This window comes from Lepidothrix coronata, unplaced genomic scaffold (assembly GCF_001604755.1).
Source record: "Lepidothrix coronata isolate B3197 unplaced genomic scaffold, Lepidothrix_coronata-1.0 Scaffold10, whole genome shotgun sequence".
Classification (NCBI taxonomy): Eukaryota; Metazoa; Chordata; class Aves; order Passeriformes; family Pipridae; genus Lepidothrix; species Lepidothrix coronata.
Window position 1 is genome coordinate 10,152,905 of NW_016690190.1, and position 18,167 is coordinate 10,171,071.

General features: G+C 40.8%; 1 protein-coding gene across 1 annotated transcript in view; it reads right to left on the reverse strand.

Moving 5' to 3' along the window:
• BCAT1 (branched chain amino acid transaminase 1) overlaps positions 1 to 18,167 on the reverse strand; it is a 61,648-nt gene that overhangs the window by 13,814 nt on the left and 29,667 nt on the right. Inside the window, exons 3-8 of the mRNA XM_017804886.1 lie at positions 15,458 to 15,658; positions 11,984 to 12,094; positions 10,974 to 11,093; positions 8,555 to 8,718; positions 7,282 to 7,424; positions 1,343 to 1,428 (exon numbers count right to left, since the gene is read on the reverse strand). Of these exons, the coding sequence (XP_017660375.1) occupies positions 1,343 to 1,428; positions 7,282 to 7,424; positions 8,555 to 8,718; positions 10,974 to 11,093; positions 11,984 to 12,094; positions 15,458 to 15,658 (825 nt within the window). The remainder of the gene's footprint in view (positions 1 to 1,342; positions 1,429 to 7,281; positions 7,425 to 8,554; positions 8,719 to 10,973; positions 11,094 to 11,983; positions 12,095 to 15,457; positions 15,659 to 18,167) is intronic.

Genomic DNA, 18,167 nt, shown 5'->3' on the forward strand with positions numbered 1-18,167 from the left:
AGAGAACAGCCTTTGTGAGAGTAGATTATTTAAGTGGACTAAGGTGAGAATCTGGCATCTCACAAAAAAAGCCCTATCAACTGGAAATGTCAGTCTGTCTTGTAAGGGAGGTGGGACTGACAAGTGTGCATGCATGTCTGCACTTGGGGAGTACCAGTACAAATAAAGATGCATAAAAATTCAGGGCAGCTCATCAGGGGCACACATGCACCATGAAATACATGCTCAGCACTCCTCAGTGCAAGTTAGGTTTAAGTGGTAAAACTGTGAACTCTATTTCTGCAAGTCTTTTAGATACATGTGATTGGAAGCTGAGTTAATACCAGGGAGAAAGTATCACACATGCCTGCGTTATTCCTGCTGTTCCACCCTAAACTTAGGCCTGGTCAAAACCAGGAGACAGGATACTGGGCTTGATGAACCCTTATTTTTACCCAAGACACAGTAAAACCTATGAATACTGTAGAGGCAGAGTGAACAGATTGCTGCATTTCAAGATATGACATAGTCCCAAGTGTCCAAATAAGTTCTTGGATGGCTACAGTACAGAACAGGAACTGGAAGCAGACAGATGACTTCAAGGCTGTGGCTAGCTAGGTTGCATGCTAGTTAGTGGAAACAAGGCTGGAAGCATGAGAACTAAGTGGAGAAATAGTGTGCTGATGACTGAAGTATAGCTATGGTCATGCATGGTAATTCTTTGTTTCCTTGCTTTAAGTTGCTGGTACCGGTGGATTTAATGAGAATTTTCATGTTAAATGCTACACGCAGTTACTTTAACAGGATTGGTATTGTTCTGTGTGACAGGTGTGGGTATCCTGATGCTGTTGGTATTCCATGAATTTGCATGCCCTTAGTTCCCATTTAGGTTAAGGGATTGAGTGCACCCTCAGCAAGTTTGACAGCAACACCAGGCTTTGTGGCGCAGTTGTCACGCCGGAGGGAAGGGATGCCATCCAGAGGGACCTTGGAAATAGATTTTCAGACAGGTTGGATATGACTCTGAGCCATTTGATATAGTTGAAGATGTCCCTACTCATTGTGGGGAGGTTGGAATAGATGCCTTTATATGTCCTTTCCAAGGCCAGGTTGGATGGGGCTCTGAGCAACCTGGTCCACTGGAAAGTGTCCCTGCCCATGGCAGGAGGGTGGAACAAGATGATCTTTTAAGGTCCCTTTCAACGCAGGTCATTCTATGATTCTATGAACCCAGACTATTCTATGATTCCATGATTTAACCAGATCAGTTGAACTTTAAGGTACTGAGCACCAGAAATGTTTGTTTCTGTTGACATTATAACATGGTATTTGAAACTATTACTGCCAAGGCCAAAACACTCACCCAACTGCGTGCCAGATCCAAAATGCTTTGCCTTGTCACTCCTGGAAGGATGATGCCATCTAAAGGTGGGGTTGCCAGTTCATTTTCTGTCGAACACAGAAGAAATAGAAACACTAGTTTAAAAAACAACCAAAGGAACAGAAAAACATGTTTACTGATACTACACCAAACATGTGGGTCCCTTTAAATTCAGCATATTCCATAATTCTGTGGTATCCAGTAAGATGCAGTTTATATCAGAGTTCAGTAAGAAGACAAATTACAGAAAATTCATTCAAATAAAGAGTTGTTCAGTGTTTGGAACCTTTTGAGTACACTTCAGTGGGTGGGGAAAAAACAGATTTCATACATCAGTATACACACGGCTAATGCCTAGTAGCAGGTTTTATTCCTTAGTGCATTATGGGTTCACTGTATAACTATTGGAAACCATCTAATGGTTCAGTCTTCAAATTCTGAAGAGAGAAGCAGAGGAAAAGCCACACCTAATAATCCCAGGGTAGATCATGACTTTCCCTGAACTGCTTTATTTAATTTAGGAATATGGGACTCAGTATACCTACTTCATGGCAGCAACATGAAACATTTACCAAAAATTTTGAAATCCATCTACTGAATCAGTAAAGCAGTGGAAACCTTGCCAACCCTCCTTGAGAGACTTCCTTAATGATCTTTTGCAGTAGGTTAGACATCATTTTTCCCCTCCTAATTCTCTCTTTACCAATTAGAGCTGTCTTAAGAAAATTCCAACAACAAGAACAAGTTCTTCAACTAGTTTGTTTTTTTTAGCTTGTGCTTCTTCTTTCCTTTTGAAAAAGAACATTAGATAAATATTCGTCTAACGTAACTAGTGAAATGGCAGATAAATGGTAATCCACACTTGGTAAATACTTGAGTTACAACACAAGTTTGTAGGTAGACTTTGTTCTTCCATCTGTTCTTTGCCGCAAATCAGAGTTACTCTTTTTCATTTTGAACTATCTCTTTCATTGTAAACAGAGTTTAACATTTGAACATTTCAACATTTGAAAGGAATATAAACATTTAAAATATTTGCTGGTTTCTATTATCAGAGAACACTGATCATTCACTCTTTTTCAGACAGAGACTTTTAGGACAGTCTCAAGTTTGCACTGAGAAATCAAGACATCCACAGTCTGTCAGTAATACTCTTCATATTTTTTTCTAACCATTTTCTTTCCCCAATGATAATTCACTTTCTTTCTTGATCTTATAAGGAAACTACCCTTTCTCATAAAATCCACAAACCATTAAGCTTTTTGCTTATTTTTTACCTAGGTCACATAAAAGGAAAAGATATGTGTCTTCATGATTTTATTATGTCCCCATCTCCCTGGACCACAAGAAGATCAATTAATCCAGGCCTTTTTGAACCCCTCTCAAAGGAGAAGCTGTCTTTAAAATATTTGTAAAAGTCCTGTGAAAAGTTGCAGCTGAGTAGAAGACAGAAACACGGTGTTCGTCCTTGGACTGTGGGAGCAGGTTGAGCTCAGCTGCTCAATACTCTGTTTTCAGCACTCAGGTAGATAATTCCATGTACAAACACTGCCTGCCAGCCAGAGCACACACAGCTCCAGACTGACTACAGCATGGGCTCTCCCCACTGTGCAAGAGGGGGCTTTGGGGCTGGGGTGGGATAGGGGAAATGGAGGTTAATTAAATGGAATTGGTCATTGAATCCACTACTCAACTTTCCATTTTGTCAGGAAATAGCCATTACTTTTTAATGCAGCCAGCCCTGGATTTATTCATTTGGACTGGAAATTTTTCTTGTCTATGCTTCCCTGATCCTTTTATGAGCATCCATACACACATAAGTAACAGATGTGAACTGCCATGCCAGAATGTATAGAAAAGCTGCCCTAGGACAGGCTATATGTTCTGCTCTGTTTTGACTAACCCATAGTGCCATTCCCTAACCTATCCAGATTCCTAAGCACAGCAGTGATCTCTTCTTTCTCATACAGTCAAGAATAGCAGCTTTCCTTTCTTAAAAGTCTGTACAGCATCACTCCTAATTATGATGCATGTCTGGCCCTAATTCTGGCACAACTCTCAAAAGAAGAGGACTTTAAAACTTTCCATGAGCCACAGAGTTCACTTGATTCTGAACATGGAAAACCTGATGTCCTGCATTTGTGACACAGTCACGTACAAATGCACTCCTTTCTTTAATACAAAACTTCAAATACTGTGGACTTTGATACCAAATGTTGTCACTACTCTTCTCTATTTGGTGATGTTGCCACAGATCTTGTCCAGGACCTGTTTAAGCTCAATAACATATATTAATTGATTTGAGCTAGTCTGAAAGGGTGCCAGGCCAAACCAGCCACCAAACAGCACTGAGCAGACAGGACATGGAAGTCTCAAAATGTTTCAAACAGCCTGCTCTGTAGAATTTTGTCAAGTGTACATATGATAACTACCAGCCTGGGGCCACCCGGGGAACATCTGCTCCCCTGGTACCCGGCAGAGATGATAACATTATCCAACATGGCATGCCAAAAGCTCATCCTCTCTGTGAACTGATGCCAAACCAGGCTCCATATGACATCAGTTTGTCCATCTCCCAGAAACCAGGCTGGGAGCTCACAGACTCCATTTGCCTTCTGAGTTATTTTGATGGACTGGGAGCCTTAAAATGTATAGTCACAGAAAGGGAGGGGGGAAGGCATTTGAAGGAAAATGTCAGGGTTTCTCTTCTCCTGTTATTGTTACATTGTTGCAGCAGTAGCACCATCAGACCAATGCCCCATTAAACCAGGCACAGTGTAGGTTTGCTATAACAATGGAATTCCGTCAGTGTTTTAAAGGGATTTTTTAAGTGAGGTCTTGCATATTATACACCTTCGATTTTTTCGACACACCTGTATTTATGAACATATAGCAGACAAGACTGCAAACACGAGATGCCTTCAGTACTAGTCACACTACAACTACACTGAAAAATTCACCTAAATATATTTTACCAAAATGATAACAAATGCCAAGTGAACTTCAGTGTCAAAAAGAGCCCAGGAAACCCTTTTTTCACTATTATTAACAGCTGACTTCCTCTCCCAGTTTGTTCTGGACCTTTCTTTCTTCTTATTTCCCATCAGGCTTTTCTTCTACTCTTCCCTCATGCAGTCACTCTGTCTTTGCTTTCCTCAATTACTTTCTCCTCCTTTCCTCTGTCTGTCATCTCATTAATTTGCTGCTCTTCCCTCCATGCTATTGCTATGGCTCTTTTCTAGAGCAGAAGATACAATCTTTATTTTCTTTTATCTACCTGTACAAGATACTTCTCCAGCACAAATAACCTTCTGACTACAGAACACTAAGCGAACTTACCTCAAATTTTACCTCTTTCAGAGAATCTTTTCACATATCTATTTTTTAATTTATGAAATTTTGAAGTGGGTACTATTAATCACCATTTAATATTAAGTAATGTCTGAATGCTATTAACAATGTCTTAACATTAGAGCTAGAAGTGGAGCCCAAATGGTTCCAAATCACCTGAAGAAACTGAATTTTTCAAAAGTGCACACAGATTTCATAGCTAGCCATCTTCATGTTGGACATACACTTGAATTTTGGGGTTTTCCATAAAGCCAACCCTATATTTTAGGCAGAAGAATGGACATTGTTGCAGGAAATGAGTTGCAGTGTCAACAGTTTCTTGGGATAGTTCCGTGCTCTGAAGAGGCAGGTGGAAGGGACTGTACGGCAAAGAGATTTTTCACTTAGTGAACATAAACTGCAAATAGGATTTGATGAATGAAATGTCACACTCCTGTATTTATGCAACAGCAGATATCCAGGTATGGTCATATTCTAAGCCTCTGCCAGAGCAGCAGGGGGAATACAAGAACTGCATAGAGCATGTCATGTTATTTTACCAAAAACTGAGTGGTTCCCCCCCTACTCCCTCCTTGATGTTACAAATAAAACATTTTTTCAGGCTCCTCCTGCCACCCAGGATAACAGGTCGTGTTTAGTCACAATGCTGCAACTGAAAATATACAGCAAAGGCTTGCAAGAAAAGCCTGCTCCTATGGGAAGCATGGATGTCCTCCGGTCTAGGCTTTACCGGGATGGGTCTCTGACTGGTTATAAACCAAGGAGAGCAGTTCTGGCTACTCAGCAGTGACCTCAGAACAAAGAAAGGCATTTTTCTCTCCATGATGGTCTGCAATTTCTGCCTGTCTCAGTTTGATCTCTCTCTCAGCTGCAGCATTTGCATAACAAAACCAAACCACAGCCTAAGCGAAGCGACCGAACACAATGACAAGCGCTTTCTAAACCCCGCTGCAAAGCCATAGGTAAGGCATGTGATGACACAGATTGGCAGCAGGAGCAATTCTCAGCCCAAGATCCCCTAAATTAAGCATTACCCAACACACCGGGGGACAGCGAAGTGCTCCAGTGAGGATACTGCCGTGTCCTGTGAGAGGGCAGGTTTGCCAGCACACAGCCTGCTTGGGTGGCATGAATTACAAGTTGTTTGCTACGGCCACCTCACAATAGTACCATTCACTAGTGCACTGGTAACACAGTGATTGGCAGATCTTTGGAACAGTACGGTGCTGCAGCTGGATAATTCCAGCATACTCCTGGTTTAAGCACAATGAGAACATTGAATTCTAATTATGTCCCTGCTTCAGTGTCCTTTCCCTGGGCAGAACAAGCCAAAATCTATTTTCATATCTCTCCAGAAAAGTTGCACAAGGCATAAATTTGGCCATCTAGCTACACTGACAAATCTACTGCTGCTATAATGACAAGAAAATTTCCGGTATTTACTGTTTCATTCACAAAACTTCATGGACACATTCCACACCGAGGGAGTATCATCCCCCCTTTAAAAAAAGTGGTAAAGATTTTGCAGGACAAACAATGAAAACAGAGCTGGGAGTCAGGTAGCTGAATCCCTATTATCCTACACTATCCAAAGCACACTGCTGTCCCCACAGAATGTTGCCTCTGTACTCTGCAGCCGAGCACTGTCAGAAAAACAGCAATTTTCAAGGGTACCCGTGGCACTACAATGAAATTTGAGTGCAAAAACTCAATAACACTTCATATTCATAGAGGGCCAGCATCCATGGAAGTCAGGAGGTATCCTTTTTTTCATTTGCCTGTACATTGGCTCAGTCCTTTGAAGAGTCATGTAGTCTTCCAAACCAGTTATCAGGTGCAGCTATCACCTTTCAAGATCTGAATATATGCATACACAATGGGTGTTTTTGAGATGTTTAAATAGTTGGCAGCTCATTAACTAGTTTTCTAATCAGCATCTACATTGCTCAGAGGTGACCCTGGGTACAAAGGGGCAAAAATAGCTTCAAGAATGGTGGTATGTCTTGAAAGCATCATTTGAGCATTAGCGATCTGGAACACTTACTGACATGCTTCTCTCTGTCTGTCATCACTGGACAGAACTTCAAATTCTTTGAAGAAAGAGCATTTCTTCATGAATTGGATGCTGAAATACTTCTGGCTATGCTTTGGGAACATCTGACTTGCCAGAAAGTAACGATGGGAGCCACTCATGCTCAAAGCCACAGAATTTGAAGAGATGCACAGCCACAAGTTGTCTTTTCTAAGCCAACACCTCCTCAGAGATCAAGCTGCTACAGCTGAGATTAAGCCTGATGTGTGACCTTCTGTCTGGGTAGACTCTGCCCTTCTGAGCACATGGACTGGCCCAGCAGTTGAGCATGTTATCAGCAGGCAGCATTCACACCTGCTCCAGAATCTCCTCTTTCACAGTGATATAATTAACAGTCACCTATTAGTTTTCAGAAGAGAATAATAACTTCTTTTGTTAAATCATCTTAATTTAACAGTTTATGATCTGCATTCTATTAATAATTTTGTGGATTAAACTGCTTACTCTGTTAAAGTTTTCATGCTTTATGTTACTGTACCTCCATCTTCATTGATCCAGTAGAGAAACAGATTCATTGTTCCAACTTCAGTTATTTGGTGATCTTCTCCATAGAGCCACAAAACCTGCTGGCAGCCAAACTCCAGGGCTTCTTGCTGGGCATAAATAGCAGAACCATAATTCCTTCAGAAACAAAAAGAAAGAGCAAACAGTTATGACTATCTGGTTGGGTATCTTTTCATTTTTAAGCAAGATTTTGTGCACATCTACCTTATGAGCAAGTGCTCTGCACAGTCACTGCTTGTACCTGGGACATTTTCTTTGGAAAATATTTTACTAAATCATTTGTATCTACAACCCAAAACTTTGAAGAACTGAACAGCATCAACAGCTCAAACATATCCATCCAAATTGTCTTAAAAATACATCTTGTTCCATATTCTGGACATTCTAATTACTGCAATTAAACACCACAGGAAAGCATTTATCTTTATTTAGCAGTTGGCATCCTGGAGAGAGAATAACAATTACTCTCCAGTTAATGGCTTAGAAAAAAAAACCAAGAAAAAAAAATCATCTACCTCATCTCATATATCTCAGATTAACAGATGAGTAATATGTGTCAGATGAATCTCTTGCTGCACAAATATCAACAGAGGTAAGTTATTTCTTTTCCAGTAAAAGACATTCACAGAACAAGTATCTTCAGGAGCTCCAAACAGGCCTTGATGAATTCCATATCCTTGAGGAGCAAAATGTTTTCCTAAAATGCTGCCTGCAGAGCAAATCCGACTGAATAATACCTGCGCTTAGGCCTAGTTCAGCAGAAAACTGCCAGGCTAAAGTCAACGCAGATAATTGGCTCTTCTTTCCCTTAAACCCCCAAACTCCCTCTGCTAACTGCAGATGGCTTGTTGGGACAGCCTGCCAAGGCAGGAGGTCAGCAGCCAGTGCTGCTCCCTGCCCAGCTGGCAGCAGGATGCTGTACTGGATGATGCTTCACAAAACTGATGTCTTCAGTGTCAACTGCACCAAGGGGGAGAGCGAAAGTATTACATGGACACCTTCCAGCTCCAGTTCCCTAGCTTGAGGTGCTGCAAAAAAATCAACTTGGCAGTAATATTCAAACAAAACCATGCAACTGCACTGTATAAATAATATTTGCGAAGTACGATTTTGAAATCTTTGTTGTAGCACATTGTTTGTTTAACTACTGCATTTAATGTCTCTACATCTGCTGGATTAGGTACTTCACTAAAACCCAAATCTGCTTTGTGAGCTATGTAGAGAAATGCAGAACAATGTTTTCTTACCCTCCCATTTTGCAGTCCCCTGTTCCTCCTTTCCAGGCTCTTACGTATTTTGGATCCGCCCATAAGGATATTGGATTGAAGCTTCCACTTCCAAAGTAAGGGCCTACAGGGCTCAGTATGACATACAGGAGGGCTTTAGTCGGCTTCTTCACTCCAAGGGAAGGCTGAAAATAAGGAATGTAAACAAATCAAAAGTCACTGGCACGCTTCAAACATCAGGTGCTTTTGAAACACTCCTTTCAGTGGAACTGCAGCATGAGAGCTTTTATCAGGACAATGCAAAGTGCTGCAATGAAGAGAAAATATTTATGTAACTTCCCCCCATCCAGGCAACATAACAACTCTAATTTTATAGGCTGTCACCATTCCCTTAAAGCATTCCATTTACCTATATATTACTCTAATCTTCTCAAAGAGTTCCAACCTTTTGAGAATTCAGAATTTAGCTTAACAAGGTGCTATATAATTACATGAATTAATCATAGCAGAAGCCTTCAAAGCCTTCTAGGGGAAGGAGTGGCAAGAACCACTGCTAGCAATAACAACAGTGGAGAAAACAGTCAGCTGCATTAGTGAGGAGAATTAGCCAGTGCCACTTAGAACTGGCATTGGTAGAGTTGAGTGCTGGCATTGTGAATGACTGTGTGACAACTAAAATTATTTGGCTGCTGGAAACAGTTCACACAACAGCACAGGAAATAACCTGGAATGTATCAGATTTTTTCCCCCTCCTCTCTGGAGGGCTTCCCATCCTGCAAGTCATCACCATCAATACTTGAAGGTGGAGATGAAGTTTGGTACTGGATAAAGTCTGAAGCCTCTGGTAGGAGACTGCTTACCTTCATGATTCTGTAAAGCTTGGGATTGACAATAGAATCACAAAATTATTATGTTGGAAGGCACCTCTGGAGGTAATTTTGTCCAACCCTCCTGCTCAAGCAGGGCTACATAGAGCTGGTTGCCCATGACTCTTGGGATCTTCTGTACAACTGAATGGGTTACTATTTTCTCTCCACTCACAGAAACCAGTCTTGTAAAAAGAACAAGCTCATCCTTGGTTTCCACTGAGAAAAAGTTACTAAACTTAAATGTTCAGGACCAAAGCTAAACAAAGCACAAAAAACTAAACTGGGAGGTGGAAGGGAAAATAATAGTGTAATACTGGAATGATTGTAAAATTCAAATAAGCCTTCCCCAGGTACTGAAAGGGTTGTTTTGATTTCTGTCTAGCTTATGCCTTCAGAAAGATTTCTAACAAGATTAACTGAGATCTCGATACTTTTCCTGACTTTTACGTGATCTCAATACTTTTCATGACTTTTACAAAGATTGTGCTGCCTGGTTTCTAATTGTGTTGACTCATAAAAGCTTAGTAGGACGTGAAATCTGGAAACAACATATGACATAGTGGAAAGGTCAGATGTGTTGGCTAACCTGAAACAAAACTCAACAGCAAAAGAATTTCCAAAAAAAGGGGGGAAAAAAATCAATGTTTAATATCACTACTTTACAGTCACTGCGTGGAGATTCTTCCATCTGAAAATCTGCAACTAGTTCACAAGCATTAAATTAATGGAATCCTAGAACACATGTGAAATGTGCAATGGTCATGTATGGTAACTACTTACAGTCGTGGATATTGCTAAAGAGTAACTTGCCTAGTTTGGAACCCTACTTTCTTCAGCTGCCTTGTCCTATGCTCTACCATGATAAGTTTCTCTCTTGCTACTGCTAAAAAAAACCCCAAACAAACACCCTCAAAGTTTTCATTAAAAGAAACTCTCTGTTTCTAATTCCCTTTATCAACACAATAGGCTTGACTCACACCCATGTGAAACTCAGAGGGTACGCAGTAATACCTTATAGCAAAGGAGCTCTTATAAGGCCGTGTTTGTGTGGGTTCAGTAACAAATTAACATGAGAATTTGTTCTCAGTTCTGTTAAAAGTGTCTCTCAGAAGAGGCATCTTAATTTACTGGGTAGAATCTTCTGAAATCACCTCACTAAGGTCAGGATGGAGGTATAGGTTTAAATCACAAAATGCACACAGCAAATTTCTGTTCCCTCATGCTTTCTTCAGACTATTAGGATTTTAAAGGCATGCATTAGCATGCCACAAATAACTATACTTTCAGTGCAAACCCTAAGTTAATTTTTCTGTTCCCACCCTGAGCAGTTAATCCAAGTTTACTTTCTGTGCTCTGAACCGATGTGCCCACTGAGTGGCAGTGTGGTCAACATTAAATTCGTGCAGTAGCGCTACAGGTGAGAAACTCAAAAGTAAAAACACAAAACCAATCTGCCCCCGAACTGTAATCCTGTCATCTACTGACTGCTGCACGTTTCCCTTTATGGATGGAGGCTTTTCTCTCATAACTAAATACACAAAGGTTAAGAGGGGGAAGAAAGCGTTTCGCACCTCAGTTCCAATTAAGGTAGGACGGATGTACAGGCTGGCAGCGGTTGAGTATGGGACCCACTCCTTTTCCACTTCCACGAGCTTCAGGATGCACTCTAACAGCTCATTCTGGTCAAAAGACTGGGAAGGAAAAGCAAAGGGAGAAAAGCAAATGGAGAAATATAGCTGGAACATTCCATGGTCTTTACAGATCCAGATGCTGCAAGGAACACTTCATCAGTTAATGTAACAGTGACAGCCCATAGAGGTTCATAGGACCTACATACATCACCTTGCTTTAGTTCATTCTTTACAGAATTAAAGATACCATGGTCTTGGCCATTGTGCCTTTTTGTATAGCACCCTGCATGTCCTCCTCTGGTCCAAAGTATCATCCTGGGGTACTAAAAAAAAGCCATTGACCCTTCTTGCCTCCAAAGCACATGGACAGAAACCTCTGTGCCCCCAACACCTTCACTTTGGTGAGCAGCAAGCTAGGGCACCACCTCTATTGCCGAAGAGTGCTTTGGGTTACAACCCCAGGGGGCCAGCAAGTCTCCCAGTTTGTTACAAAGTTCCCAAGATCTTACAGCTAATAAGCCTAGGAGGAAATTCACTGGCCAAGATACAACTGCTAAAAGCAGTATTAAGTTGCTGGCATGATCAAAAACGAAGGCAGTCAAAGCCTCAATGACTTAACTGGAGTGGAAAGAAGAAAAGGAAACTATTAGCACCAGAACAGATTAATCAGCTGTCTGCATGCAAATACCTGCACCACTCCTCAGAAACAGACTGTACAACTGAAACAGTAGGGAAACAACAAAGCAAGCAAAACATTGTTCTGATTTTTTTTAAAAAGCATGTCAAACAGTTTCTTTCACTGAATAAGATCTGTTAACAAAGTTTAACTGGACTATGGAAGAGTTAGAGTCTTTGATAAATAGCACACTATTGAAAAGTTTCAGAGGTTTGCACTTTGAAAATGGAAATATGCTCTGACTTAGGGTGAGCAAGATGCCTTGGCTACGTACTGGCAGAGTTGTCCTCCTTGCTGACCGTGCCATCCTGTCCATGTTGAGAGTTGGCCGGAACAGGCGGATTTTGCCATCCACTCCTCGGTAAGCCTTCATTCCTTCAAACAGCTACCAAGCCAAAAAAAGGAGAGAAAAGAAACCAAATAATGATTGAGACGTGTCATCCCACAGGGATCTGTGCAAATGCAGAGCACACCCTTTGAAAATAAAAAAACTTGTCCTGTTCACAGTGCTCAAACATAAATGCTAACTAGTGAATCCTGGCAATACACTCATGTGAGATAGGATTATGAAGTTTGTATTATGAAGATGACCTGTCTATAATTCAGGTGTGTCTTTCTCTGTCAGGGAACTTAATGATAACCTTTTTTTTTTTTTTCCCTTAGTTTGGTTACAGCAATTAAAATTTGTAACATGTGTTTGACTTAACTCCCTTACATCCTGATTGGTACCTACGACTAAGCCAAAACGGTATTCTCCCTTACATAAAGGATCTATAGAATTTTACATTACTAATTTTTAGGTCTCTGTCCAAAACACATTTTTGGTAGGAAGTGTAAGATAAGATAATTAAGAGAATTCTGTTAAAAGTTCTTTCTGTAGTTGCAGCAGGATCTTAGTCACTTATTTCCCCATATATGCCTATGCTGTGGAAGGGGGCTTAGCCTGCATGAGAGATGGATGCATCAGCCTTACACTAGAGGATAAATGCATGAAAATGTTTTCTTTATATACTTCACAGGAAACGTAAATTCAACACAATTATCCTATCTTACTGCAGAATCCACATGACTGGTGTTGACCACCATTTTACCAGAAACCCCTACACAATCAGTGCCCTCCCAGCAGAATGCCCTACAGCACCTCCTAATCACAGCAAAAGCCACATGCCCACAAAATACCCACAGTTATTTTGAGATAAATAAATACCCATAGTTATTTTTACAGATTGATAATTTCTGGTTATACTTATAGATAAAAACCTTATGTATGATATAAGCTCACAGTAATAGATACATATATATATGTGTATTATTTAGATTAAGTACTAAAAGGCCACTTAAGCTTATAGACAAGAGTTCAGACTTTTAGAATTTATTTTCTAAAGCATTTCTTTATATGTGAATTTCAATAGAAGTTCTATGAATTTAACTGCATCACTGCTGTCAGTCTCCTCAGGCTTCTCCTCCTCTGACTGTTCCACAGCGAGTGGCTGGAACTACATAACATGTTGTTGGAAGTCTACACACACACAGCTTTTTTATTTGGAAAAAAAAAAACCCACACCTATATTTGTGTACAAGTAATGTAGTAGAATACTCCAGGTTTCATTATTATTAAATTCTGTGATATCTTCCCTCAAGGGTCAGTGAAACGCAGTGTTTAGAAAGCTTTCATGCAGTCCCATGGCAGAGCTAGGTCCTTCCACATGACAAATTTTAATTGGGTTGTAACTGGGAATTGTCAGGAATCCTGACAATTTTCCTCAGGCTATGTGCCAACTAAGTAGCAGAACCAGAATTAAAACCCAGAACTTTTTTACCTTCAAAATTTAACTTATTCCTATGGCAATGCCAACCTTATTAAAAGCTTTACAGGCAGTTTTGAAAAAGAAATTGTTCCCAGGGTAAACACTGTAGCTACAAGAAAAAAGGTCGTATCTTTAATAAAGGATGGCATAGCTGGTGATATGGATGATACTTGGAAACAATTTTTAATCGGGCCAGTTACTAACTAATGCCACATTTTTGGAATGCTACTTTCTTATCACTTTTATCCACCCCGCCCACCCTTCTCCCAGACACATTCACAGAACTTTTAATGAGAGGGAAAAGGGAGGAATGCCACTACTAAGATCTGATCGATGGTTTGAGAGAAGCAAGAATCACATCATTACTGAAACACAAAGCCTTCACAAGATGTTAAATATTTTTCTCCAAAAATAAATACTTTTAACCTTCCAGAGCTCAGTAAAACCTTTCATTCATTAAAAGGGAAGATAGTAATGTGTTCCAGAAATGCTTAACTTGAATAAAAGCAATTGTTGTGGTTTGGTTGATGGTTGGTTGCTACAATGGTGTGAAAACAGTATTATCTGACATCTGTACATCATGGGAGCTGGATCTGGAGTTCAGCAGATCCAGATTATCACACTGCATCATGGAAGGCAAGGAGGAAGGGGAGGGAATGCCAAATTCATCACTTTTGTTATACCCACTGTGTATTCATTGAGCCACAGCAATGACACCAGATTCTCCTCTGTCTGTCCTCTTGGCTAGAGGAAACGTGATGCAATAAGGATAAAAGAATAAAAAAAAATGGAAAAAAATAAGAGCATATTCATATTAGCAATGATTTCAGACTGGGCCAGAGGCCAAGCATTAAAGCAATATGGTACTAAGAGTGAAATATAGATTTGGGACTCCAGCGTGGTTTCTTACTTCTTGGGCAGATCAAGAGCTGCAGCCTTAGTCACAGGGGCCTGTTTAAATTTACACAGGGCCTTTGAAGGCTTGGTGACTAGATGGGGAAAAAGTCAGTAAACACAAAAAAAACAGTGAAGGCAGGAGCTCAGGGACAACAAGCAGGGAAAAGCTTGATCCTTCCCTTATACCTGAGGTTAAAATAAAAAAATATAATAATAATAATAAAAAAAAAGAGAAATAATGAAAGAAGCACAAGCAACTCCACACACTTCAGTGGAGATACTCCCACCTAGCCAGAAGTGGGAGGAGAAGTGGGTTTCCATTTCGGGATATGTGCTCTACCAAGGCTCCCACACAGGTGTGAGTACAGCCAAAGCTGCTCTGGAGACACAAACGGCAGCTTTAGACAGAAAGCAGCTAAGCACGGAGACTGTTAACCACGCTGGCTTCCGACTTAACATTTCACTTCCCAAAGTTTCTTGTTGTACACCCTCTGCTTAAATACACTCACGTGTGCTGAATGCATCAGATCCAGTTCTGAGCTCTCCAGACTCGTTCGGAGTTTCAAACAAGCACCTCTCTAGTCTGTCCTGCAATCCAACCTATCAACCTTTAAACCAGCTTAAAATAACTTTCACAAGGTGCAGGTTCAGTCCCCAAACTAAAGCTGCTCTTGGTATTTCTCATGGTCTTATCCAGCGCTGCATTAAGTTACATCAGAGAGAGTAACTGGACCCATCCACTGTCAGTAAAACAGAATGCTTTCTCACATGGATTTGTCACCACACAAGAAAGGGCTCACCTTCACTAGGTCAGAATGTTAAGTGAGCTAGAATCCACAGGCCAGAGCTGCTTCTGAGTTGTGCTAACACAAACATAACCCTGTTGTAAATAATGCAATTATTCTGGAAGGACATCAGTGAACAAAACAAAACATGACTCAATACTAATAAACTTAAGGCAGTAATAGTCCCTGTGTTACAAAGCTGTGGCTTCAAGAGCTAACAAAACAAAATAGTGGTTTCCAAATCAGTTCACTACTTACTTCTATAGCATAATGCAGGGATGAGGAGGCTGGATGCAATGAAAGGTTCTCCAGTGGCTTAATATAGGGTTTCTCCCATCCTGAAGCCAAGGACCATTCAATTGTCAGCATATTATCAGTGAACACAGTTCCAAATACCAAACCACTGGGGTCTGGTTTTTCCTTGAAAGTTGTAGCTGGCGTGATAATCAAGTCGGAAGCCTGAAGGAACATGGAGACAAAAATGAAGCGTATCAAAATAATTAAGTCAGACTGATTTAAAAATGATTCTGCATCAGTGAACACGGACAAACTTTGATATTTTCTCTGTAGGGACATTTAATGACATAATGGTTACAGGCAGATAACCTCAAAGTAGCTGGCAAAGTATTCACACTGTGCACACACACATATACACAGTGCTGTTATACAAGAAGCAGCATATTTTGAAACCCTGCTAAGTTGGGGAAGCAGTACAAGGTGCAAAACCAGAAATCAGATGAAAATCTCTTGGACACGTAGGTTAACACATCTGTACAAGTTCCAGAAACACCCAGTTGCTGTATCTCAGAACATAAGCTGATCACCAGAAATTAATCCCTCTCACAACTAAGTGGATGTTATGCCAACTTTCCATTAATACATAAAACCAACGTGAGATCAGAGCCAGCAGTCAGCAGATTACCTGTGTCACAGCTTGTTCATTCACATTCTTACTTTCCTAGAAAGATCCCATTAGTAAAAAAAGTCTGAATGTTTCCCTGCATGAGGGATTGTAGCTGCAGAGATGTACCCACAGGGTTTTGTGCTGGTTTTATCTGGGATAGAGTTAATTTTCTTTATGGTGCCTTCTATGGTGTGAATCATCCTAAAGAACAGCAGGCAAGGAAGGAAAGCAGGATCCTCTTTTATACACAGGTATGGTCTAAACAACTAGAGAGGGCTACAGAGTGGGCAGATTTGATCCACCCTCTCCATTCTCTTTCTAGCTCATCTGAGCATTTAAACTGTGCTGGTCAGAGGCAAGGGAGAATTCAAAGAATCATAAGCAGAGCTCCATTTTCCGTCCTAACAGGACTCAGAAAGCACTGACCCTTATTACAGACCCCCAAGTGAAAGCTTGCTCTTCCACGTTGGGCTCATATAGAATAGACTGGAACATAAGTAGTTCAGACTGCCGTTAAAATGATTTGCAAATGCACTAAAAAGGCAGTTCTGCAAGACATATCACTGACTTGGCCTTCTCAAACCCAGCACACGTTTTGCAAAATGAGTCAAAACCAGTCCCAAGCTTTTGAAAAAGAACACATGCACTCCTGCCTCTGTAAACAACCTAACTTTCAAGATGTCTTTAATGCACAAAAGCCTGTGTTTTATTAATTGGTTGTTTTGGTTTAGGTTTGGTTTTGTGTTTGTTTTTTTTCCTTTGCTTAATAGCTTAGATGTGAAATTAACTTAGGGCAGGAGCACATGAATAGCTAAAAGCCTGTTTCAAACTCTCTCCAATTACAGTGCATTAGCCTTTTTGAACTAATACATAATCTGATAAAACAACAATTACTCTTCTTAACTCTTCTCTTTATTCTTCTGACAGTAAATGCTCCAACGGGAAAAGCACTACTTATTGATGTCCTGAAAATAAAAATTAATTTTACCTGGCAACCTCTTATCGCGTGCTTTAGAAAAAAAGACATCACAGAAGAACATGGATCAAAATAAAAGCCACAGAGGAGTGTTTGCCATTATCCACAAAGAAAGACTCAGCTCAGGAAAAAGCTCATGCAGGAGCAAGATGTCAGTGGGGCTTTCTCTGCACACAATCACAGCTTCTTCCAGTGGTGTCAACAGCTCTCCCTGGAGTCCAGGCTTCCTCCTCACCTCAGTTCACTTTCACTGGGATAATTATCTTTACAATAAGCTGGCCTGGGGGCCATAATTATCATGTGGAGTCTCATGCCCTAGAACTCCCATCAGTGTGCTGATTCCTGCTTTTATGCCTCAGTTAGCCACTTTCTCAGTGGTGGAGGCACAACTAGTTGAAAGGCAGCACTTCAAAATCGTTTGCTAAGCTCGTTGGGGCTAACAATTAGCTTTTATTTGAGGATGGGGAAGGATTTCAACCTGGCTGTTCTTACTGACCCACAAGCACACGTGGAGGGAGCAGCAAGCTGCAGCCACAAGTGACAAAACATATTCACTTGGGAGCATCTGGGCTCCAATTTTGCCACCAAAGATACTTCTCCAGATTTGGAGATGTGGAGTTCAAGAGGCCAGCCAAGCACTCACTGCTGCAAGTGACTGCTCAGAGCAGTGGCCCACACTACTTAGTTCTCAGCCCCAAGGACTGGGAACTTTCTGCAGTCAGAAGCAGAAATCACTCACTGGATTTCAGGTTGAGTCACTTGAAGTCAGAAAGTGTAGAGAAGTAGGTATGATGCTTGTTCAGAAAAGAAGCAAATCATTTCCAGAACACAGAGCTTCCTGGAGCTGCACACTCTGAACAAGGAGACCAACTACTGTTTCTTACCTCCTTTATCATTTAGGGAAACCTGCTTTTTTCAACCATCATGCCAACACCTGATTCAACCATTCAGGTACAGCACTTCACCCATAACAATTCCTTCAAACAACAGCAGGAACACCCTGTATCAGACCTCAAATATAGGTTAAACTGCTCAGACCAGTAGGGCAACTATCATTCAACAGGCCAAAAGGCAGTTTTTCTCTCATC